The sequence below is a fragment of the Marmota marmota genome, unplaced genomic scaffold (assembly GCF_001458135.2).
Source record: "Marmota marmota marmota unplaced genomic scaffold, marMar, whole genome shotgun sequence".
NCBI classification, from domain to species: Eukaryota; Metazoa; Chordata; class Mammalia; order Rodentia; family Sciuridae; genus Marmota; species Marmota marmota.
The window spans coordinates 4,525,404-4,550,035 of NW_025999942.1; the positions used below are offsets into that span (position 1 = coordinate 4,525,404).

Here is a 24,632-nt window from a genome sequence, read left to right on the forward strand (position 1 = left end):
ACTTGAACTAGATTTATTTTCTTTTGAATTACAAGAGCCCTAGGAGAAAGAAGCTATTAAATCTTTCACTGGTTATTATTTCAGCATATGAAGAACATTTGTTAAAAAGAAAAGCATTTCAGGTCTTATTTTTTCACACTTCCTTAAACAAGGGCTATTATTTATTGTACCATTAAAGAACTGTTACTACCCAGACAATAATAACCGCAGAGGTAAGGAGCTTTCAGATTCTAAGCCATGATGATGCAGACAGCAGGTCTGAGCAATTCAGACAGAAATTAACATGCTGGCTTGTAGGGATTTCCAAAGGAATGCTAGGGTAAATGGGGAAGCCAAAAAAAGCAGACCCTGTTTACTTTCTTCTTCCAGTATATGGACTCTCTTCACACACTATAGAATTTGCTTAGTTTGGAGAATTGAGAAGGGATGTTTTTCATCTCTAGCTGAAAACATCACCACTATGGGGGGAAAACTTGACTTCTAGTATAAATATTTAATCATTAATCAATTATTTGCTTGGTGATTCCTCTGTGCTACCATATACCCCAAAAGAAACGAATACTGAACAAAACTGACCATGCACTCTAGTATCTAAGATGGTGTGTCATGACTTTTGAACAGTGAGTATAAATCACCAGAGGCTCTTCTGCCTACCTGCGGTATTTATTTAGTATTCATTGTGTAACAAACTTTCCTTCTCTAAATTGTTCAGCTGACTAACACACACAGGCGCTGTCCTAAGTGCTTTACAAATATTCACTGATTTTATCCATATAATAGTCCTATAAGGTAGGTACTGCTATCATCTTTATTTTTTACACATGTGAAAACCTACATGAAAAAATACTATACAGTATGCCCGTAGTCATAGTTGGATGCCTACCCAGACAGTCTGATTTTAGGAACAGAGCTGTTATCTATTAAGCTATGTTTATAAAAGATATTTATATTTCTCAACATCCAAAGAAACATAAAATATATTCACATGATAAACCTCAGAAGGAGCTAGAGACTTCTTTGAGCATATGGAGAAATTACTGTGTCTTGTACTTGAGTGCATAAATTTGAGATCTATGACTTACTAGACCAGCTCACTTCTAAGTCTTAAACTTCATGACTCAACAGCTTTAAAATAGCACCTAATAAAATAGGGTTCATTTAATCCAGTATGGCTGCTGACAACTCAAACAGTGTCCAGGCCAAAAATCACTAATTAATTGGAACAGTAATTATTTTCCACATTAAGTTGGCAACCACAGTAAGCTGAGATAGTAACCATCTTTTCCAAATGGAAACACATTTTTTCCATTCCAGAAGATTTTGAAGTGAGCATAGAAATATTTAAGAGAATTAGAACCATCATACTGATAATTTTGTGTCAAAAGGAATATGTGTATATTTAATATTCAATGTAATTTTATAAGGTAATTTGTTCAGACTTCTAACTCCAATCCAGGATACAAAATTCAGTAACTGCTTCAGACTTGAGCGTTTAAGGTGATAGCTTGCTCAATTTATGTGTGGTACTAGAATAATTAAGAATATTTTAGGTACCCTATTTAATCTGTTAAATGCATAGGAGTTATTGAGGTCCAGGAAAGTCTTTGTTTATTGATTCCGATTAAACAAATGAAGTATTGATAAATGAAACTAGAAAAATTAATTTTATAAAATTTTTAAGTCTTTGAAGGTACTGAAGTTTGAAAAAGAACCAAAAATTATGAAGTCTCCTTAGAAGTGACTGACATAAATGTAATTTAATTTTTAAACTGATTTTGAAAGTTAAAGATAGAAGATTTTGAATTTATAATTTGCATATATTAAATATAAATTTTAAAAAACAAACTTTAAAAATAATATAATCTAAGTAAAAGTCCATATACATATATATTTTCCTTTTTCTTGTTTTGGTACTAGGGAATTGAACCTAAGTGCTCTACCACTGAAGTACTTCCCCAACCCTTTCTATATTTTATTCTGAGACAGGGTCTTGCTATGTTGTCCAGACTGTCCTTGAACTTACCATCCTACTGCCTCAGTCTCCCTAGTTGCTAGACATGTGCTACTATACCTGGCCAAAAATAATCTTTAGAAAAATTTTTTTCAAGTTATAGATGGACACAACCCTTTTATTTTATTTATTTTTATGTGGTGCTGAGGATTGAACCCAGTGCCTTGCATGTGCTAGGCAAGCACTCTACCATTGAGCCATAACTCTAGCCCCCCAAAATAATCTTTAAGAGTACATAAAAGTTCATGCCAAAATCCAACTGAACTGCAGAGGAAGACAATTAGAAAACAAAATGACAACATTGGGATAGAAAACAAATTTTTCAAACTAAACCTCTGATAAGGGGTTAATATCCAAAATATATAAGGAACTCCCTCAACTCAATGGCAAAAGAACAAATAACTTTTTAAAAATGGGCAGAGAACTTGAATAGACATTTCTGTGATGAGATAGAAGTCTTGACTATAATGACTCCATTTTGTTTAGTGACTCCATTTTGTGAAACAGCCATGCCATCTAGAAAAGTCATGACTGGGGCAAGTGGTTTTTCCTTTTGTTGTGGAAACCCTCAAGAACACGGAACTATCTAACTGGGCTCTGTTTCTGTAACTGAGGTAACTGGGCTCCTGTTTCTGTAACTGGGGTAACTGGGCTCCTGTTTCTGTAACTGGGGTAACTGGGCTTATTCTGATTGGCTGAGCCTACTGCTGCCTGACAGCAATCTCCCACTTCTGTGACTTGGCTTGCTTGCATTGGCTTAGCCCCCTAACGTCCCTTTTGTGTGTTTTTTGGCTTAAGTATGAGGGCAAACTGAAGGTGGTGTGCCACTCTTACCATCTTGCTTTTAGAGAGTAGAGTGTCTGCTGCTGACCAGCAATAAAGGCTTAATTGGAATGGCAATGTGTGGTCTGACAGTTATTTGAGGGTCTCGGTATCAGTATAACATTTCTCCAAAGAAAACATACTAGTAGTCAACAAGTATATGAAAGATACTTAATGTAATTAATCATCAGGAAATTCAAATAAGAACCACAATGAGATAACACTTTTCCCTTCTTAGTATGATGTGTTAGATTTTGTCACTGGGATGAAATACCTGAAAAAATCAACTTACAGGAGGAAAGATTTGTTTATTTACAAATTAACTAATTTATTATTTTTTGGGGGGGAGGCAGGTACCAGGAACTGAACTCAGGAGCATTCAGCCTGAGCACATCCCCAGCTGAATTTTGTATTTTATTTAGAGACAGGGTCTCACTGAGTTGCTTAGTGCCTTACAGTTGCTGAGACTGGCTTTGAACTCGTGATCCTCCTGTCTCAGCCTCGAGACTGCTGGGATTACAGGTGTATGCCGCTGGGCTGGGCAGACAAGATTGATTTCAGAGGCTTCAGACAATGATCGGCCAGATCCATTATTTCTGGGCATGCAGTGAGACAATCTATCATGGTGGAGGGGTTTGGAAAAGGAAAACTCTCAGCTCATGGCAACCAGAAAGTAGAGAGAGAGAGAACATGCAATAAAAGAGACAGAGGACACACCTCCAGGACATACTTTCAGGGCATACCTCCAGAGACCTACTTCCCCAAACTAGGTCCCACTGCCTATAGTGTCACCACCTTCCAATAATGCCATCAAATTATTACTACATCAGTGGATTAATCACTGACGAGGTCAGAGCCTTCACAATTCATTTACTCAAACCCTTCCTTTGAACCTGGATGAATTGGAGATCAGACTGTCAACACATGAATCCTTGGAGGACATTCCAGATCCAAATCATGGAAATATTTTTAAAAAATAGATAACAAGAGCTGGGGTTGTGGCTCAGCGAGGCCCTGGGTTTGATCCTCAGCACCACATAAAAATAAATAAATAAAATAAAAGTATTGTGTCCAACTACACCTAAAAAATAAATATTAAAAAAATAGATAAAAAGTACTGGTGAAGATGTGGGAAAATTGGAATCCTTATCTAATGTTGGTGGGGATGTAAAATCATGTACTTACTATGGATAACAGTAGGAAGGTTCTTTTAAACATTCAAAGTAGAAATAAAATGATTCAACAATCCCACTTCTGAGTATTTATCTAAAATAGTCAAAATGTTAAAAATATAATTGCATTTCCCTGTTCACTGCAGCATTATTCACAGTAGCCAAGATGCAGAGACAACAAAAATGTCCATCGATGAACAATAAATAAAGAAAATTTAATGCAGATATACAATTAAATATTAGCCTTAAAAAGGAAGGAAATCCACCATATGCAACAACATGAATGGACCTTGAGGACATTATGACATGTGAAATAAGCCAATCAAAGACAAAAACTACGTGATTCCACATATCAGGTATCTAAAATAGTCAAAACACATACAAACAATGGAATGGTGGTTGTCAGGGCCTATCAGCAGGGGAAATGGGAAGCTGCTATTCAATGGGTATAATATTTCAATAATGAAAAATAAGTTCTAGAGATCTGCAATATAACATTGACCTATAGTTAATAGTAATACTGTATTATAGATACAGTATAGTTAATAATACTGTATTATTATAGAAGTAATCTGTATTGCACACTTAAAAATTTAAGAGGGTTAATCACATGTAAGGTTTTCTTACCACAATTTTTTAAAAGATGGTACCAGAGCTACCTCAGATACTTTGTTACCCAGCCTCTGTTGCTTCTAGGTCAACAGCATATGTCTGACCTTGGCCCAGCAGATGTATCAGCCCAGACTTAAAGTCATAAGCTAGTGACATGAACAGTGATTACTGTACCGGAGAAAAATGGCAGTTTCACAATTTTTATATTATTTTGCTAAATGCCCAAATCATACTAAGACTTTCTAAATTAAAACTGTTCAAAAATGTGAGCAATAAAAATTTCAGTGTGGAGGGTTGAGAATGCGGATCAGCAGTAGAGCACTTGCCTAGCACACATGAGGCTCTGGGTTCATTCCCCAAAATTAAAACAAAAACAAATGAACACCAGTGGAACTAAATATCTTACATTTCAAATACAAAGTGTATAGTCATATTCAAACATCAAATGTGACATTTATAAATACATAAATATGAAAAATATACTACAAGAGGGCTGGGGTTGTGGCTCAGTGGTACAGTGTTTGCCTAGCATGTGTAAGGCACTGGGTTCAATTCTCAGCACCACATAAAAAAATAAATAAAGATATCGTGTTCATCTATACCTAAAAATATTTTTTAAAAATGCTATGACAAATCATTTGTAGATATAATGAATATAAAAATATTATGTAAAATAAACCATATACTATATGAAATGTAGAAAGATTAATTGTTTAATGATAAATTTGAAATAAAATGTTATACATCTTTCTTAAAAATAAACTTAAAAAAATAAAATATGTCAAGAACAGTGGCATGGAACTGACCAAATAATGTACATGTATGAATATACCACAGTGCATTTCACCTTGTTTTAAAATTTTTTAAGTTGTAGTTGGACACAATACCTTTATTTTATTTATTTTTGGTGCTGAGGGTAGAACTCAGCATCTCGCACGATCTAGGCAAGCACTCTACCACTGAGCCACAACCCCAGCCCCTCACCTTTATTTATATCAATAAAGCACTAATTTTAAAAAACTATGAATAACTAGAAGGAAGACCAATAGAGTAGAAGAAGGGGAACAGTGGGAGGGAGGTGGGGAAAGAAAGAGGAAGTACTGGGGACTAAAATGGAGCAAATTATATTCCATGCTTGTATGATTATCTCAAATGAATTCTAATATTATGTATAGCTATAAAACATTAATAAAAAAGAGAAAATCATGAAAAAACCATACCTAAACTAGAAAAAAGAAGTAAAGTATGCCAGTGGTTTCATTATTGTATTATCATCATATTTTTATGCAAAAATTTTTAGCTATATTTCAGTTTTACATACTTCCTACTAGTTGACCAAATGATAAGAAGATACATGTGATTCTGTTAGCTTCAAATGATTTTCTTTTGATCAATACCTTTAATAAAATCTTTTATTCTTATTCCAATACTTTCATTGTATTTTTTACTTAATAGTTTATTTTAACATAATTTTGGTTCCATAGAAAACTGCAAGAATAGTACAAAGGATTCTCATACATTTTTTACCACTTCACTACTGCCTGTAATTACTGCAATTTGTTTTTTCTAAAAACAAGGAAAGTCTGTTAAACTACAATATAATATCAAAATCAAAATTAACACCGAGTGGCTGGGGTTATGGCTCAGTGGTATAGTGTTTGCCAAGCATGTGTGAAGCACTGCGTTCAATCCTCAATACTGCATAAAAAAATAAATAAATAAGTAAAATAAAATTATAAAAAAATTGATGAAAACATTTAAAAAATTAACAGTGATACAATATTATCATCTAATTTTTTTTAAAGAGAGAGAGAGAGAGAATTTTTAATATTTATTTTTTAGTTTTCCGCGGACACAACATCTTTGTTTGTATGTGGTGCTGAGGTTCGAACCCGGGCCGCACGCATGCCAGGCGAGCGCGCTACCGCTTGAGCCACATCCCCAGCCCCTCATCTAATTTTTCTTATTCAATTTTTGCCAATGTCTCAACACCCACTAAAGAAAAGCCAAGATAGGGGTTGGGACTGTTGCTCAGTGGGCAGAGCACTTGCCTAGCATGCATGAGTCACTGAGTTCGATCCCCGGCACCACATAAAATAAAGGTATTGTGTCCATCTACAACTAAAAAAAAAAAAATCCAAGATGAATTCAATTGCCATGTGTCTTTAACTTAGTTTAATCTGAAATAGTTCCTCAAACTTTGTTTTATGTGACAGGTGTATTTTAAGAGGTGTATATCTGTATATCCAGGCACAGGGGTGTATATCTGTAATCCCAGCAACTCAAGAGGCTGAGGCAGGAGGATCTCAAATTCAAAGCTAGTCTCAGCAATTTAGCAAGGCCCTAAGCAACTTAATGAGACCCTGTCTTAAAATAAGTAAATAAATAATAAAGTAAACTAAAAAGGACAGGGATATGGCTTAGTGATTTAGGACCCCTGGGTTCAATCTCCAGTACTGAAAAAAAAAAGTTTAGGTCAGTTATATATAGAATGTTTCTGGATTTAGGTTTTCTGATATTTCCTCATGGTTCTATTCAATTTTACCTCTCTGTCAGGAATATACAAAGTTGAAATTGTGTCTTCCTTAGGCCCTCATATCAGAGAGCTCATAAAGAGACTTTTTTTTTTTTGGTACTATGAATTGAACCCAATGGCACTTAACCATCGATCCATATCCCCAGCCCTTTTAAAATATTTTATTTAGAAATAGGATTTTGCTAAGTTGCTTAGAGCCTTACTAAATTTCTGAAGCTGGCTTTGAACTTGTAATCCTCTTGCCTCAGCCTGCCAAGACACTGGTATTAGAGGCATGTGCCACTGTGCTGGGCAAAGAGACATTATTTTGAAATGCCTTCTTGTATGTATGTATGTATTTTTGTATTTACAGGGAGGACCAGGGACATGAATATTTTTGTTGCTGCAGGTAAGTATGTATTGATAAAAATATTTGTTTTTTATTTAAAGAAAATACTTTCAGGTACCTCTTGGTCTTTTTCTTTTTATTATATGTAATTGAATATTTTGATATTTGAACCACTTTTAGAGTGGCCACGCTAGCACCCCATTTGCTTCAAAACTCTCTCACACTTGAGTGAGGTTTGTTTTTGTAAACATTATTGTTGTTTCCTCTTCCTCTTGACAATTATTGTGGTTTGGAAAAGTATTTTTACATTGTTCAAAAACTGCTTTCTTATGAATGAATAAATACATTGGTGTAGATATCAAGACACTGATCATTCATATTTTTGATTTTTAAAAAGATCTAAAAATATCACCCATGTAAAAGGTATCCTTTGGGCTGGTATCTCTGTCTACTGAGAGCTTTGTCACATCAGTCCTAGCGGTCCTCTATTAGCCACTTCCTACAAGTTATGTTATGGTTTTTATCAAGCCTCACCTTTCAGTGGCTTCCAATAGAGTTCCTAGTTCATGCTGTACCTCTCTTAAACCAGTTCTGCCTTTACTCAGTGTTAGCATTATTCCAGGAGCAGCTGCTATTATAGAAGTGGTAAGGTTCATGGTATATGAGAAACAGAAGTGATAGATTCATTCACTGGGTCTTAAAACTTCTGTTGGGAAGTGATACACATCACTTTCACATCTCCTCAGACTGGAAGTCATATTGGCACACTAAATGCCAACGGGGCAGTAAGGTATCCTACTTCTGCAGGAGAAAATATTTTTTAACAATATTATAATTTACTCCAAATCCACTCTATGCATAATTTCAGAGCTACCATCTGGTTCTGCTGGTCTTCAGATTTTTGTGTTCTTTACACATCCTATTTGAGACTTCAGGATTGTGAATTTTGGGCAGGTGCTCTGCTTTGCATGGTCTAGCTCCTGCCTTTCTCCATCCAACCATCCATCCACCTATCCATCCATAGTTAGCCTTTTTTAAATTGGGTAGAATTGTTGAATGTAACTCATGAAGAGGGGCTAGGAAACTTATGAAAGGGATGCCAGGAATGGGAGGAAAAGAGTGGAAGATAAAAGAAGAGGGATTGTAAGGACAGCCAAGATGTATGCATAAAACAGATAAGCAAATATCTAAAATAATAGTATCACTACACATAGAATATCTGCACATTAGAAGTTTAAAATATTACAGAAAACAGGAATCCTTCCACTCCAAGAGCATTTCAATTTTTAGATCAAGGACCCAGGGCCCTGTAGAGCCCATCCTATAGGGGTACTGCAGAAACAGTTAGCATCCAGTTTTCCCAGGAAGAAGTGACAACAGCTCAGAAGCTACATCCTGTGACCTCTATTATAGTTAATTGTGTTTCTGCAACAAGCTGTAGTGTCTGAAACTAGCAGCAGCAGCGGCAGCAGTGGTGTCTTCCTGGGACCATCTGGTAGCACTATTTTGGGTCTTGGTGCTGGTGCTATAACTTTCAACTCTGATTCTGTCTTTCTCTTTTAGAACTTATGAGCTATCCAATAACTCTTCACAAATTCCTTTTTCTACTTAATTTGGACAACGTGTTTCTGTTGCTTGCTACTTAGCTGATACAGAAAGTGATACCTGGTGGTCTCTTGTCCATAATTTATTGGAACATGAATGATGTTCTGAGAATAAGAACATAAGCAGTGTTGCATTGGGAGCTTATAGTGATGAAGGTTTTGAATTGCTGCTTTGGAGAATGGGAAACATAGTCAATGGGATGTGTGAAGGACAGAGAAGGCACATTATGGGCCCTACTGAGGCTGGCAATTGCAGACTTGATGAGGAAACTGGCTAATTATGCATCCTACAGAAAATTCTAATGCTATTTATTTTTAACAAAGTGAACCAGTTTCTTACAAGGAAATTCCAGGAATTAAAAACTTGAAAGGATCAGCAGAGTGAAATCAGCATCTATAAAGTCAATGGATTTGGCAACAGTCATAAGAGTGAATGAGATAGGGCAATGGTTGATGCCTCAGGTTGCTTTTCTGGGATAGATTTGTTTTGAAAACTGCTTTTTTATTGAATTGTTCCAAATGTAACCTTTTAAATATGAAAATCTTATTAACCCAATAGAACTTTCAAGGTGCAATGTCATCTTATCTGGAGACAAGCCTACTTCAGAGGTTTTATAGTGTTATTGTGTAATCCAGGGAATATTTATAGATGTGTAGGTATGTTTCAATCTTTAGTGATTACTGAGAACACTGACTCTCTACTAGAAATTATTTTAGAGTTTTCCGTAGTAAGTCTCAGTTAATACATCCCTGGACAGACAGGCAAGACCAGAAGTCATTCTGTATGATTCATATTTTTTTATTGTGGATGAGAGATGGCATAGTATATCTCGAAATGGAAGTGCAACACCTATTAATTTCTTTAGAAGCAGTTATATCAGATAGATCAAAACTCAAATCTCTACAGGATTTTTGGAATATTACACACATACACATGCTATTAGGATTTATCACATGGATTTGAAAATGCCATAAGTAAAATAATAGCCTCTCTCACATAACTTTACATGCCAAAATCCTATTATTTTGAGAAATGACTGATTTTAGGGCTTAGGCAGGCAAAATACAAGATGAGCCTAGAACATCTTATAACGCTAGAAAGCAAGGAAGTGCTAAAAAGAAGGAGGAAAAGAGTGGGACACATGAAAGGACATGGAAGTTAACCTTTAAGAGCTCTCAAAGGCCAAAGCTGGAAAAATTTGATCAACAAAATAAATAACATGTATTGGTTTGCAATCCAATGTATAAAATAAATATTGGTGAACCCATAGTGATACAAATAAGTGAATACATAAACCATAAGTGGAGAAAGGACAAATCAGATAGTATATGTATATGTAGATGTAGATTCCATCTCCCTTTTAGGGATGCAACTTAATCCCATACCCCACTTCTGGGAGTGAGCTGGACTCAGGGACTCCATTGCAGAATAAATTATGAGAAGGGAAAAAATATAATTTTAGAGTGGCAAACACCTGGCAAATACTCCTCTAACCAAATGAACAAGGTTAATATCACCATTGAGTAATCACATTGATCTTATATATCCTCTAAGGTGATGTAAAGAAAAGATACCAAACTGTGGAGAAATGATGGGCACCTAGTCTAGATTGGGAAATGTAAAGAAGATCATATTGTCAAACCAGCAACTGGAGAGAAAACTAAGTGCTTAAAGAAGGGACAATTTGAGAACTAGTAAATTAAAGTTAACTTTTTTCTTGATCGTGAAGATTATGATCACTTTAAAATACCCCTTAGGTTTTAGAAATCCTGGTATTTATAGATAAAATTATACATCTGGAATTTGTCTTAATGATACAGGAGGGAAGGAAAGTGAGTGGGGCTATAACTGAAGCAACAGGTAGAAGAGGATCAATGTACATGGAGTTCATTATATAATTCCATGTATTGTTATATATGTTCATATTTTCCAAAATGACCAAATTTTGGAAGTTCTAATGAATTAATGGATTAAGAAGCGATCATCAATGTTGAGATGCAGAGAGAGTATGTTCTTCCTGAAAAGTATACAACATTGCATATTAAGTAATCATGTTAGAAAACCAAAAATGAGGGCTAGGGTTGTGGCTCAGCAGTAGAACGCTCACCTAGCACATGTGCAGCCCTGTGTTCGATCCTCAGCACCACATAAAAATAATTTCTTTTTTAAAAAAGTATTGTGTTTATCTACAACTAAAAAATAAACATTTAAAAAAAGAAAAGAAAAAAGAAAACCAAAAACAAAATGAAAGTCAAAAACCTCTGCTCAGAATCTGATCAAGATTTGAGAACTATGCTTTTTAATATTGTAGCTGCCTGCCATCTATCGCTTATTAAATGGAAATTAGTGAATTACAATGAAATAAAGTAAAAAAAAATTAGTACCTTGGTCATATGAATAACAGTTCCAAATGTCCAATGGCCATATGTAGATAGGTAGTGGATAAAGTATTGGATGGTGTATAAAATGTTTCCATCACAGCAGAAAGTTGTATTGATCCTCACTGTGCCAATTTCCAGGAAATATAAGTGCAGAGTAATTGTATCAAATGACACTACAGGGATGCGCAACACTGTATGATAAACAATTGAGTTTCCAAATTTAAAAAGAAAATGCCAGTAAAAAATTGAGTGAAGTCTGAGCAGAGCTAGTGAGCCCAGTGGTTGTGTGGTCATGTCTCAGAAACCGGAAGTGTTTGCAGCGTGGCTGACCAACTGACTAAAAGTGAAGATTGCAGAATTCAAAGAAGCTTTTCCACTTTTTGACAAGGATGGGAATGGGACTATAACAACAAAGGAATTGGCAACTGTAATGTGGTCTCTTGGGCAGAATCCCATAGAAGCAGAGTTACAGGACATGATTAATGAAGTAGATGCTGATGGTATTGGCACAATTGACTTCCCTGAATTTATTTTGACAATGATGGCAAGGAAAATGAAAGATGCAGACAGTGAAGAAGAAATTAGAGAAGCACTCCGGGTATTTGATAAGGACGGCAATGGCTGTATTAATGCAGCAGAGCTTTGCTATGTGATGACAAACCTTGGAGAGAAGTTAACAGATGAAGAGGTTGATGAAATGATTGGGGAAGCAGACATTGATGGTGATTGTCAAGTAAACTATGAAGAGTTTGTACAAATGATGACAGCAGAGTGATGACATTGTACAGAATGTATTAAATTTCTTGTATTAAATCATTTATTTGCCTTTTCTTTGTAACTTATCTGTAAGAGTTTCCCTCTACTGTCAAAAAAATATGCATGTATAATAATTAGGACTTCATTTCTTCATGTTTTCTTCCCTTATCTTACTGTTGTTGTCCTGAAACCTTATTTTAGAAAACTGATCAAGTAACATGTTGCATGTGGCTTACTCTGGATATATCTAAGCCTTTGTGCACATCCAAACTTAAGATGGAGTTGGTCAAATTGGGTTATGCCTTTTTAAATTTGTTTTAATACTTATTTTTCACTTTTTTAGGTAGACACATGCTGCAGTCTGGCTGGGCACAAAATCACGAGCCACTCAAGCAGGAACAAACTTTATTTCCAAAACTCCCACGAATGCCACAAACGCGGCCTTCTCCAGGGACACACTACCAACAGGAAATCCCTCCTCCGGAGTCACCTTTCAACCAAAAATGCCATGCGTCATTCCTACTTGGCTATGGCTCTCAGCAGACACAATATCTTTATTTTATTTTTATGTGGTGATGAGGATCGAACCCAGTGCCTCACACATGCCAGGCAAGTGCTCTACCACTTGAGCCACAACCTCAGCCTTGGGTTATGCCTTTTTTTAGGAATTGTCACATGTTGTTGTTGAAGTGTGGAGTTATAACTCTGCGTGGACTATGGACAGTCAACAATATGTACTTAAAAGTTGCACTATTGCAAAACGGGTATATTATCTAGGTATTCATACACTATTTTTTGTACTGCTGGTTTTGTACCAGAAACATTTTCTTTTATCATTACTTCCTTTTTAAACTTTGTTTAGCCACTTAAAGAAAATCTGTTTATGGCACAATTTGCCTCAAATCCATTCCAAGTTGTATATTTTTTTTCCAATAAAAATTATAATAAAAAATTGAATGAAGAGAAAATCCATAGATTAAAAAAAATAATAAAAGACATAGGCACCTATTATATTGTACAGACCTTATTTAAAATCTGATTCAAGCACATGGTTAAATTATGTGGCAGGAATAAAAAAATGTGAAAAGTAGCTGTATAGTTCTGGTATTAAATTGTTAATTTTTTTAGATATTTTCCATAAGTTTAATTTTTTATTATAGCAATTGCTACTTTAAAAGCCAGTCATAACTCATATGGCTTACAAATGACTGCATCATGCAGAGAAAGCAAAGATATCTTCTTCTGAGGAGATGCACACTTGCCTTGGACCCTATGGGTGGTTTGCACTGAAATTCTGTAAGAGCTGAGGTGCGTGTGAAATGCACCAAGTTAGTCTAGGGACGATTGTCCTCAGCTGTCAGGATGTGCTTGATGGGCCTCAGTCACTGGCAACAAATGACTAGAAAGAGTTTTAGGATTTTAGGTTGAAGAAGAACTTCAAGATCATTTCATGTAATGCTTGAATCTACTAGGACAGCCAAGACAAGACTATCTCTGATAACCAGGAACACATTATCCCCCAAAGCACTTACATTCCCAAGTCCCATCTCAAGTTTCTATACAGCCTCTTCTTTGGTACCAGAACACTGCACTGGAACCAAACGCCACTTTGTCATGTACCATGAATAACACCTGCACGTTCACGCTCTCTGTTTCTGTTCAGATTTTTGGCTTGGAGCAACAGAACTCTACTCCGGTTACCTTCAGCAAATAAGACATTTACTGTGAAGAATGGCAGGAAGAGGTAACGAGTCCAGGGGTGGGCATCTGGATCCAGGCACCGGGAGACAAGGACAGCTTTTAAGTAGCACCATCGGGATGAGTCAGATCTGATGGTTTTCTATCTTACACCTTCCATCGCAGGGAAACTCCGTCTGCTAAGTCTCGATGGATGTCCACTCCTTGGCCATACAGAGGCCAAAATCACCCAGACTGCCTCCAATGTGTTGTTCCAAGCCACAGGGTGGAGAGTGGGAAGAAGAAGCATACCAACCAGGTATGGTGACCCACACTTGTGATCCCAGCAATTCAGGAGGCTGAAGCAGGAGGACTGCAAACTGGAGGCCAGCCTCAGCAATTTAGCAAGATGCTGAGCAACTTAGCAAGACACTGTCTTTTTAGTAGCATATTGATGCTGGGAGGTATTGGTCAAGACCTTGGCCCTGGACCATCTCAGGGCACAAGTCATCCAAGTATGCATAGGGTGGCCTCTCTGTCACAGGACTGGATGCTTCATTTCTGCCTGCCTGGGGCCCATGGGTGGCCGGAAGCAGGATGGAGGACTTGGCATCTCTGCCTCCCTTTAGCAGCCATCTTCTTTGCCCCAGTCACCATTTTACCATAAGAGTTGTCTGATGTCAAATCACATGGGATTTGAAGTCTTATCATTTGCTCCAGCTTCAATTAGTTTCTGTTAGTGAATTGCATTAGTACCCCACCCCAATGCCCATGTCCCACCCCTTAAATTGTTAATTTTGGGTGTGAGAGTTGTATTATGAGATTTTAATAAATACTAGAGTAGTTTCAGCTGAAATTATATGATATATGGGATTTAATTTTAAGTAATTAGGGTGAGGTGAAAGTGGTAGGTAGAGAAGGTGAAAGATTAGCTATTTATTAATAATTGTTAAAGTTGAATAATGGGTACATTGGGTTCATTGTACTACTTTCTTTTATTTATGTGATAATTTCCACAATAATTATTTTAATTTTGGGAATTTATGTCATCTTATGAAAAATCAGATGTTAGTATTTTAGTTTGCAAATACATTTGTTCATATTCCAAGATGGGAGGCAAAGATACATAATAGAGCAATTTTTATCATGCAGCTGGGCTAAAGTATACACAGTGCCATAATTGAAGTAGACTTTGAGCCAGATGATTTGCTTTTTATATTTTGATTGGTGATCCATGAATTGGTAAACAGCTTGCTGCATAATTATACTGGCAGTAAAAGTGCTTGTTTGACTCTAACAAATTTCCAAAAGTAGTTTTGTATTCAGATCATTTGGAAATACTAATTTAACTAAAATTTTTAAAAACATTTTTTTAACTGAGAAAAAGACAGGACAGAGGGATGAGTTAAGATGAACATAGTAATAATCTAACATGAAAAAATTCTCTCAAGATATGGTGTACACTTGAGGGCAGGAATTATAGTTTGACTATATATGAAACATGGAGAAAGCTACAAAACAATACAATCAAGTGTTATCTTTGGAAAATGTTCTGTTACAAATAATATGCTCATTTTTAAAACTTCAAATATCATTGATACATAAATGTACTTTTCTTTAATCTCAACAGGTTACATATGTAGTGGTTAAGCAGGAATATTATTAGGTCTCCACAATATTTTAATCATTAATGTAAGATTCTCTCAATTTAAGATTCTCAGAAACACTGGGCCTACATTCTTCAAAGCCAACAATGAACAAGAGCTGAGTAATAATTGTCCCCTTTAAGATGGATTTTGAGGTATACCTACATGTAAATACAAATGTGTGTGTGCGCAGACACTCACTAAATGCCTTCACAACTGTGCTAGTTAGCTTCTTATAGTGCCTAGGCTCTGTAATAAGGAACTACAATTTATTCACATCTGTTATGGTTTGAATGTGAGGTGTCCCTCAAAAGCTCATGGGACAATGTAAGAAGGTATAGAGGAGAAATGAATGGATTGAGACCCTTATCTCAATCCATGAATTAATCCCCTGATGGTATTGACTGAGTGATAACTGAAGGTGGGTTAAATGTGGCTGGAAGAGATGGGTCATTGGAGGCATGGATTTAGGATATATATTTTGCATCTAGTTAGTGGAATGTCTCTGCTTTCTGATCATCATGTGAGCCACTTCCATTCACCACACTTTCTGCCATGATGTTAAGCCTCACCTGGAGCTCTGAGGAATGGAACCCGCTGTCTATGGATGGAGACCTCTGAAACTGTGAGCCCCCCAATAAACTTTTCCTCCTTTAAATTTGCTCTGTGAGTTTTTTAGTCGCAATAATGAAAAAGCTGACTAAAACAATGTCTTTTTAAGTCCTAACTTTAGGGAATTTCAATTGTTTCAAACTTGATTAGTGTTAAGTATGCTTTAATAATATAAAATAAAATCATGTTCATGCTCTGTATACTTCCCTTCAGTTCTGCCTTATTGTTTTATGTTATGTTAATTTGCATGTGTTTTATAGAAATAATCTTTCTTCATTTTATTTGCGTGTTTTCTCTCTCTTAGTAATTTTGATACCATGGCTGTTTATGTACTGCAATGTATACAAGTGATTTTTCTGTTTGTTCCTGATGATGAGAAATATTGAAATTTACGAATAAATTCTTCCTTCCTCTTCTTCTACTCCCCTAGCATATGATTTGAATTATTATCTTTTAATTTCCAGGTAATAACTCTAAGGCAATCAGCAGTCTTGATCTACTTTTCATATCTTCTTCATTTTCCACCATTCTTAAGTTTGAAAGTTGTACTCTTGTTTGTTAATGGAGTGTATGGCCAATTACATATCTTACTCTATCCTTCTTCTCCATTGTTGAGTCTTAGTTCCACTGGTGCTCACATGCTCACTACCAGTCCCTATGTTGATGTCTCTCCAGTCATTTCTGTTATTGGAAGCTTCATCTCCAGGAAATACAGAAAGGGCTATGGACACAGTACTTACTGATTTCTTTTCTTTCTTTTTTTTTTTTTTTGGTACCAGGTATTGAACTCCAGGGCACTCAGTCACTGAGCCACATCCCCAGCCCTATTTTGTATTTTATTTAGAGACAGAGTGTCTCTTGGTTGCTTAGCGCCTCGCTTTTGGTAAGGCTGGCTTTGAACTAGCGATCCTCCTGGCTCAGCCTCCTGGGATTACAGGTGTGGACCACCGTGCCTGGCACTGATTTCTTAAGTGTTTGTATTAGTCAGAGTTCTCTAGAGGAACAGAATCAACAGGAGGCATGATTATAAAAAGGGAATTTATTAGATTGGCTTATACGACCAGAAGCTGGAAAGCCCACAATGGCCGTCTGTAGGCTAGAGAGCTGGAGCAGTAGATGCGCAGTCCAACAGGTTAAAGCCTCAGAACAAGAGGGATCAACGATGCTATCTCAGTCTGAGACCAAATGCTTCTGGAAACTCCCTGGAGAATCACTGTCAGAGTCTATTTTGGAACAGTGAAGGAACAAGAGTTTGATATCCTCAGGCGATTCCAGCAGCAATCAAAATCCCCTTAAAGAAGAATTGGTCTTGCATCTGCTACAGAGTCAATGTTCTTCCATCTTTTATTCCATCCAAGCCACTGTCCTATTGGCCTGTGCTGCCTACACTTAGGGAGTGTCTCCACTTCAGTTTGCTATTCCACATGCTAATCATTCCTATACATACTCAGAAGCCTCAAACTTCAGCATCTCTTAATCCAATCACGTCGACAATTCAAAAAAACCATTACAGTGTTCATCAGTTTGCCTATGGTGTTTATTTTTAATATTTATTTTTTAGTTATAGTTGGACACAATACCTTTATTTTATTCATTTATTTTTATGTGGTGCTGAGGGTCAAACCCAGGGTCTTGCACGTTGGAGGCAAATGCTCTACCGCTGAGCCACAACCCTAGCCGTGCCTATGGTCTTCATACTTGCATTATCATGTCAGCATTACTGAAGGCCAATGGCAAAAGTGAAGTTAGCCCACAGAATAAGGGTTGGCTGGAGCTAAAGTTTGAAGGGATCAATGAAAGGAATAGTAGAGAGAAATTTAGCAAAATTTCAGGTTCCTTGCTTTATAACCCTAGATTTTGATTCTGCTATCATTTATTTTTAAAATTTCTTTAATACTTATTCTTTCATGGCTTCTAAGTTTTTCTTAATTTCTTTGAATAGTATATTTTAAACTTTATTTTTTGCTTATTTTGAAATATTGTATTTTATAGTTTCCCATTTTGTTGGCATGCCTTTTTGAAGCTCTTCCTTTATGGTCTGTGGGGATTTTATTCTGCTATATTTGTTTCCAATAAGAGTTTTTCATGAGATTTGCCCACAATTTTTTCCCATTGTCTATTTTGAAAACAAATTGAGTTTTCCTATATTTTCGTCATGAGGACAAGGGTCCAATAAGATAGATTTTATAGCTCTTTGCTCTAGAACTCTCTCTCTCTCTACCTATTTATTTATCTATCTAGTTCTGTCACCCCTTCAGTTCTCTTAGAAGGGCTTTTAATTGTTTTTTTTAGTCTTTAGTTAGTTATACATAATATTAGGATGTTGATGTAATTATAAAAGCATGGAATATAATTTGCTCTAATTCAGTCCCCAGTACTTCCCCTTTCCTTTTCCTCTTTCATCTCCCTGTTCCCTTCTACTCTACTGATCTTTAGGAAGGGTTTTATGAAAGTAGCAAGCCTGGCTGCATCCAGTTCTCTATTTCTGGCTTGAGATGTGATCCTTCCACCCCCATGCTCCACTATCTGCCATCTGTTATGGGATCAGAGCCTGTGCCAGGCTTTTTTGACTTTCAGCCTCCAAAACTGTGAGCTAAATCAATCTCTTCTTCATAAGTGTTTGTGTCAGGTATTTCATTATAGTAACAAAAAGCTGACTAATACAACCTGCCTGTGGCTAAGTTGAATGGAATCATTTCAGTCCTCACCTTATTTTATTGAATGCAACATTTTAAAAATGTGGGCCACTTCTCATTTTCCACTTGTTTTCTTGATACCACCTTAATCCTATGTCTTTGGTTCATTCTTTTTAGTTTGCTGTCTTTCACTTAAATGTTGTTGTCCTCACAAGATCCTAGGGAATCTTTCTTTCTCATTGTTAACATTCTCCATGGTTGATGTCATCAGCTCCCAAGAATGTAATTTTCACTGGTATCATGTAAGAAACATGCTTGGCATTGTGTTCAGAAATGAAGTTGTTAGCATCACAAATATTGTCTTGTTTAAATAGGTCTATAGGGAGAAAGCCAAAGCAAAATATGTTGATGAGTTCTGATTAGCAGTGGATTTCATGCCAATTAAATGGTGGAATGACAGAACAAAGTTATTATGTTTATAGGTGATGTCTAAATCATCACAGTGCTGGCTGTGTATTACAAATTGTATACAGTTGATTCTGAATACAAATTGTATACATTTGACAACACTTTCACAAGAAAGATTCTAACAGATACAATGTCATACACCCTTGATGAAGTGCATAAATATAACAAACAGGAGAAATAAACTTTAAGGTATTTACTGTGTTCAGTTAAGATTGCAAAAGAGATAATGATGATGATCCTTTTGTAGTTAAAAGTAGACTATTATGCCATGTGTGGTGGCACACACCTGTAATCCTAGAGCCTTGAGAAGCTGAGGCAGGAGGATTGTGAGTTCAAGGCCAGCCTCAGTAACTTAGTGAGGACCTAAGCAACTCAGTGAGACCCTGTCTCTAAAATAAACAACAACAACAAAAAAAAAAAGGGCTGCAGATATGGCTCAGTGGTTAATCACCCCTGAGTTCAATACCCAGTACAAAAAAATGAAAGTAGAATGTGACAAGACAGTGTATTTTGCTTTTTGCTTTTAATTAAGGAATTAATTCAGTGGACTCATATGTTCCATTATTTCATATTTAATTTAATAAGATAGAAAACTGTATATGTAAATTAAGCATAACTTTCTTTCCACCTAACTTATGTTGAATATTCTTTGTGCATTTATGGTATCTGATTTACAAATATTATTTTTTTTCAAAGAGAAAGGAGGCCAAGTCTCACTCTTTATTTTTAGTTGTCAATAGATCTTTATTTATTTATTTTTTTTATTTATATGCAGTGCTGAGAATTGAACTCTGCCTCACACATGCTAAGCAAGTGCTTTCTTACTGAGCTGCAACCCTAGCCTCAGGTTTACAAATATTATTACATCTTCCCCTTATCTTACAACCTATGCTGGCTATTCTCCATTTACTTACAGACACATCCTCTCCCCTTTTTCCCTTTTATTTATGTTTTGGGATATTGTCTTCTGAGGACTTTATCACTCTAGCTCCCCCACCCCCAGTGGAAGTTTGGTTCAATGGAAGGTGTACTAGCAGGAGATGGAAAACAGGAGCAGAGGGTCAGGTGATTACTCTTCTGCCCATCCCTGCTCAGTGCCCTGTCTTTGGCATTAGCTGTGTCCTTCCCAGCTGCAGTTCTGTTAGGTGGTGCCTACCCCGGGGTTCCAGCAGCACTGTGTCCTTCTCTAGACTCTTTAGTCCAAAGAGCAGTCAGTCCTGGCTTTCCACTCTTACAGGTCTTAGTGCCTCCATCTTCCACTTGTCTCATCAGTTCTGCCCACACTGTTGTTAATAGTTCTTTCACTGAAGTCTTAATTTGAACCCACTTAGAATGAAACTTTTTCTTTCTAGGAATCTGATATTGACGGTTTTATAAAACTAGTCTTCTCCTTTGTCTTCTCAAAAGCACCTTTGTTAATAACTTTCTGCTTCTATTACAGGTTCCTATTTAGCAACATTATGATGTGGGGGTCCTAAGATTTCATCGATATTTCAACCAAGGTTGAAAGTTTATGTTGTTGTTGTTTTTGTATTTTCAGTATGTGCTAATGGCTCCACAATTCTAATTATACCTCCAATCTATCTATTAACTTTCAGAATTATATGTTCAACTCCATTGATTTTTCTGCTCTGGTATCCCATAGATACTAAAAATTTCAAATTCCCAATTTAAATTTATCGTCCTGTATGCTTTCTGAACAACTTTTTCAGTCTTCTGTGCAAAGTTGGGGCTCAGAAACCTTTTTAGTTGGAAAACTGTAGTCCCTGTTAGTCTAGGTTGGTGATACTTTTGCTGATACAATTCCCTTAAGAACTCTGGGGATTTTCTGTATAACAGATTACATTCACTAAATGTTTCAGAAGCCAAATCCAAAAGTAGTTTCAAGACAGGCTTTTATATTTTGACTCACTGATACCTTGGGTCAGGTTTCCATGGTACCTACCATATCTTTAAGTTTTAAAAAGCCGTTTTGTTCAGAAGAGGAAGCACTCATTTGATTCTCTAGAAAACTTTACAAAGTGTCTTTGATCTGATCTTCATTCTAAGGCCATTTCTTAATTCTAGAATTTTTAAAATTCATATTAGAACCTAGAAACAAGTGATTGTTTATTTTCCAGACAGGCAAATTCTAGCCCATCTATAATTTTCTAAGATTTGTTTGCAAATTGGCTGTTCTTTTCTGAATCCATCTCTTTCATGAAATACTTTATTACTTGCAGCTAGTATAAACCATCTGACACTCTGAATTTTTTTTGCTTGAAATCGCTTTGCTCAAATTAAAAAGTCCATCAGGTGGTGCTTTTAGCACTACAGAACATGAGTCACAACTTAATTTTTTCAGCTTTTTTTTTTTTTAGCAGTTCCTTAACATTTCACCAGTAGTTTTCTTGCAATAGTTTTCTTGATATTTCTTCAGTCTCCCCTATCAGTGTCCTTCCCATCTGCCATGTAGTCATATGAGATAAACCACAAGTTGTATATGTATGTATGTATATGTAGCAATGTCACATATTTTAGAGTTTGGTTATGGCACCATCCCAATTGTACATACCATGTAGTACTGCAGTTGCTGTATCCTCATCTGCATACCTTGATGGAAGAGCTCCATGAGGATGGTAAGAATGTTTCTAGTGTATGGGCCATAGTAGGTATTCAATAAATATTACTTAATTAAGTGATTCTTAATTGTGAAAAACATTTTAAAAATATGCTTGCTACATTTTATCTGGTATCTATTGCCCCAGTAACTTACTGCCATTCATTTAGTCTCTTCTTAACGCTAAATATAACATGGTAACTGCTACAATACAAACTGTAGGGGCATGAGCAGTGATCCTTATTTGAATCCACATTTTTCCACCTACAAAATGAAATTCCTTAAAGCAATTTTTTTTTAGTGTCTGTATGACCTAGTTTTTTCTCATCTGTTAAATAATAGCAGAATTTATATGATTAAGGTGAGAATGCTTGGTGCAGAGCAAGAACTCAACAAATGCAGGCTAGTATTATTTCATTTTTAGATCCATGCATAATAAACTCATCATACTTACTATTTCCAGAAAGAAAAGAGTAGCTGGGAAAAAAATGGAAAGGAGGGTTCCATTTTGCTATACATATTTTTGAATATTATACCAGATGCATATGTTATTATTATATTGTTTTAGTCAGATTTGTGTTTTTATAATGAAATACCCGAGGCAGCTTATTTATAAAGATAAAAGGTTCAGTTAGCTCAGTTTTGGAGGGTCAAAGTCCAAGATCAGGCAGGCCCTATTTGTTTGGTTTCTGGTGAGGTTTGTGGATGGTGGCACATTATGGTGGGAGTGTGTGTTGGAGCAAATAGCTCCATTTCAAACAGGAACAGAGAGAAGGAAAGTGATTTGGGGCCCCACAAATCCCTTTCAGGGTCTGCTTTCAATGGCTTAAGGCCTCCCACCAGGCTCTACCTTCCAAAGATTCCACCACCTCCCAGTAGTGGGTACTACTACCTCCAGTAATGGGTAGAGAGGCAGGGTTTTCCCATGGGAGAACCAAGGAACCAGGGAACCAAGCTTTAATATATGGACCTTTAGGGTACACCCAACATCCAAACCTACTGAAAACAATGAATTAAAAATACTTGACCTACTGAAAACAATGAATTAAAAATACTTCATGTATATTTGCCTGTTTTAATCTCCATTATTAATAGTCTGAATGATGTATTTTAAAAACAGCAATAAAAACTTGGAATAATTCATCCATAATAAACTTAAAATAGATTCATTTTTAAACATGTTAGAGCCAAGTAGAAGCAGCAATTAAACAAGAAGCATTTTCACAGGAAGGCAATTTTATTGAGGCATTAATATTGCTTTTAGCTGTAAAGGTTTTCATTATCCTAGGGAGAAAATAATCAATAACATGAATGTAAATCCACATAATTTAAAATAGCATAAATTAGAAGTTTTACTCAATGATAAAGGAATGTGTAGTGTGGGAAGTGTTTAATCTCTCCACATTAATACTCTCATTCAAATATACAGTGGTTTGTCTTATATGCTTGACTGATATGGAGCTGTTTATCCTAAAAGCATGTATTAAGTTCTCATTTTAACTTTATATGTTCTTTTATCTATCAAAAAGGTTTTATGTCAACAGTTTTCAGACCACTGTAGGTACTTAAACTTCAACCACACATACTTCTGGATTATGCAGAAAGGCAAAAATGGGGATTGATAAAGTTATCCCAGCCTTATGGTGGGAGGAAAATCTGTTTCCTTTAGAGAAATTTTGAACTTCTGAAACAATGGGGATTGTGGGGATTTTAGTCACTCTACTTTCTGTTCTTTGGAATTCAAGAGAGCTGTAGATTAATTCATTGTCTAGACATTTATTAATCATCCTCTGGATGCCAGACACTGTATGTTTGATTGGCAATCAATTGATATTCATTATTCATACTCTGAATATTACTCTCTTTACCTACTTATTTTGAACTTTAATTTCTTCATCTAAAAAAACAAACAAACAAAAAAAAACAATGGCACTTTTATAATTCTTACCATCCATTTACCTGTCAGGAATATTAAGTAGTATCTATATTTCGGGTGTAGGCAGAAAAAAATGAGTAATTACCTAAATTTTTGTCAAAACAATATTGAAAGAAAAGAAAGTGTAATTAATTTCTCTGAATATTTCACATATGTTAAAAAAATCTGTATTCTGAAAAAAAATCTGTATTGTTTATTCCGTACAAAAACAATAGCAACGAACCAGCAAAAATATTATAAAACATGTATTGGACAACATTATTATAGGGAGTCTATAATTTGACCCCAGTTTAAAAAATTGACAGGTAGGTGTGGTGGTGCATGCTTGCCTATAATCCCAGCTACTGAGAAGGCAGGATGACTACAAGTTCAAGGTCAGCGCCAGCAGCTTAGTGTTAGCAAGACCCAACACATATATACAATAAAATAAAATAAAAAATAAAAAAGGGGACCAGGGACATAGCTCAGTGATAGAATACCCTGGGTTCAATTCCCAGTACCACAAAAGGCAAAAGGTATTGTGGGGCAGGTCGCTCAGAAAACACACCAAGTCTCTGATTTGTCCAAATTGAAGAGTCTTTATTTAGCTGCTGGCGACTGCTCTCCCGCAGGGCCCATAACTGTTTCTGCAAGGAACATCCCAGAGCCTGAGCATTTTAGGATATTTAAAGGAAAAAACTGCAAAAACCACATCCGGGTTGACTGCAAGCAAGTAGGTACAGAAGCTGAATTGGGCAGTTAGCGAGACAATGCAATGAGTACATTGGTACTTCCCACGGGACTTTCCAGGTTGGCATAGCAGTAAGCAAGCAGAAAGGAAGTGGGTCAAAATGAC

At 36.1% G+C, this 24,632-nt stretch overlaps 1 protein-coding gene and 1 long non-coding RNA gene across 2 annotated transcripts; both read left to right on the forward strand.

Moving 5' to 3' along the window:
• Positions 1–1,448: 1,448 nt before the first annotated feature.
• On the forward strand, positions 1,449–12,997 carry LOC125616291. Its single transcript, XR_007346917.1, has 3 exons — positions 1,449–1,490; positions 9,805–9,810; positions 12,889–12,997. It is a non-coding gene; the product is annotated as an uncharacterized LOC125616291 (long non-coding RNA).
• Positions 11,722–12,246, forward strand: LOC107153315 (calmodulin-like). Its single transcript, XM_015498839.2, has one exon. The coding sequence runs from the start codon at positions 11,898–11,900 to the stop codon at positions 12,240–12,242; it is 345 nt and encodes a 114-aa protein (XP_015354325.1). The 5' UTR covers positions 11,722–11,897; the 3' UTR covers positions 12,243–12,246.
• Positions 12,998–24,632: the final 11,635 nt, after the last annotated feature.

What these genes read in the sequence shown, in the direction of transcription:
- LOC107153315 (XM_015498839.2), top strand. Translation starts at nt 11,898, where the DNA reads ATGTGGTCTCTTGGGCAGAATCCCATAGAAGCAGAGTTACAGGACATG.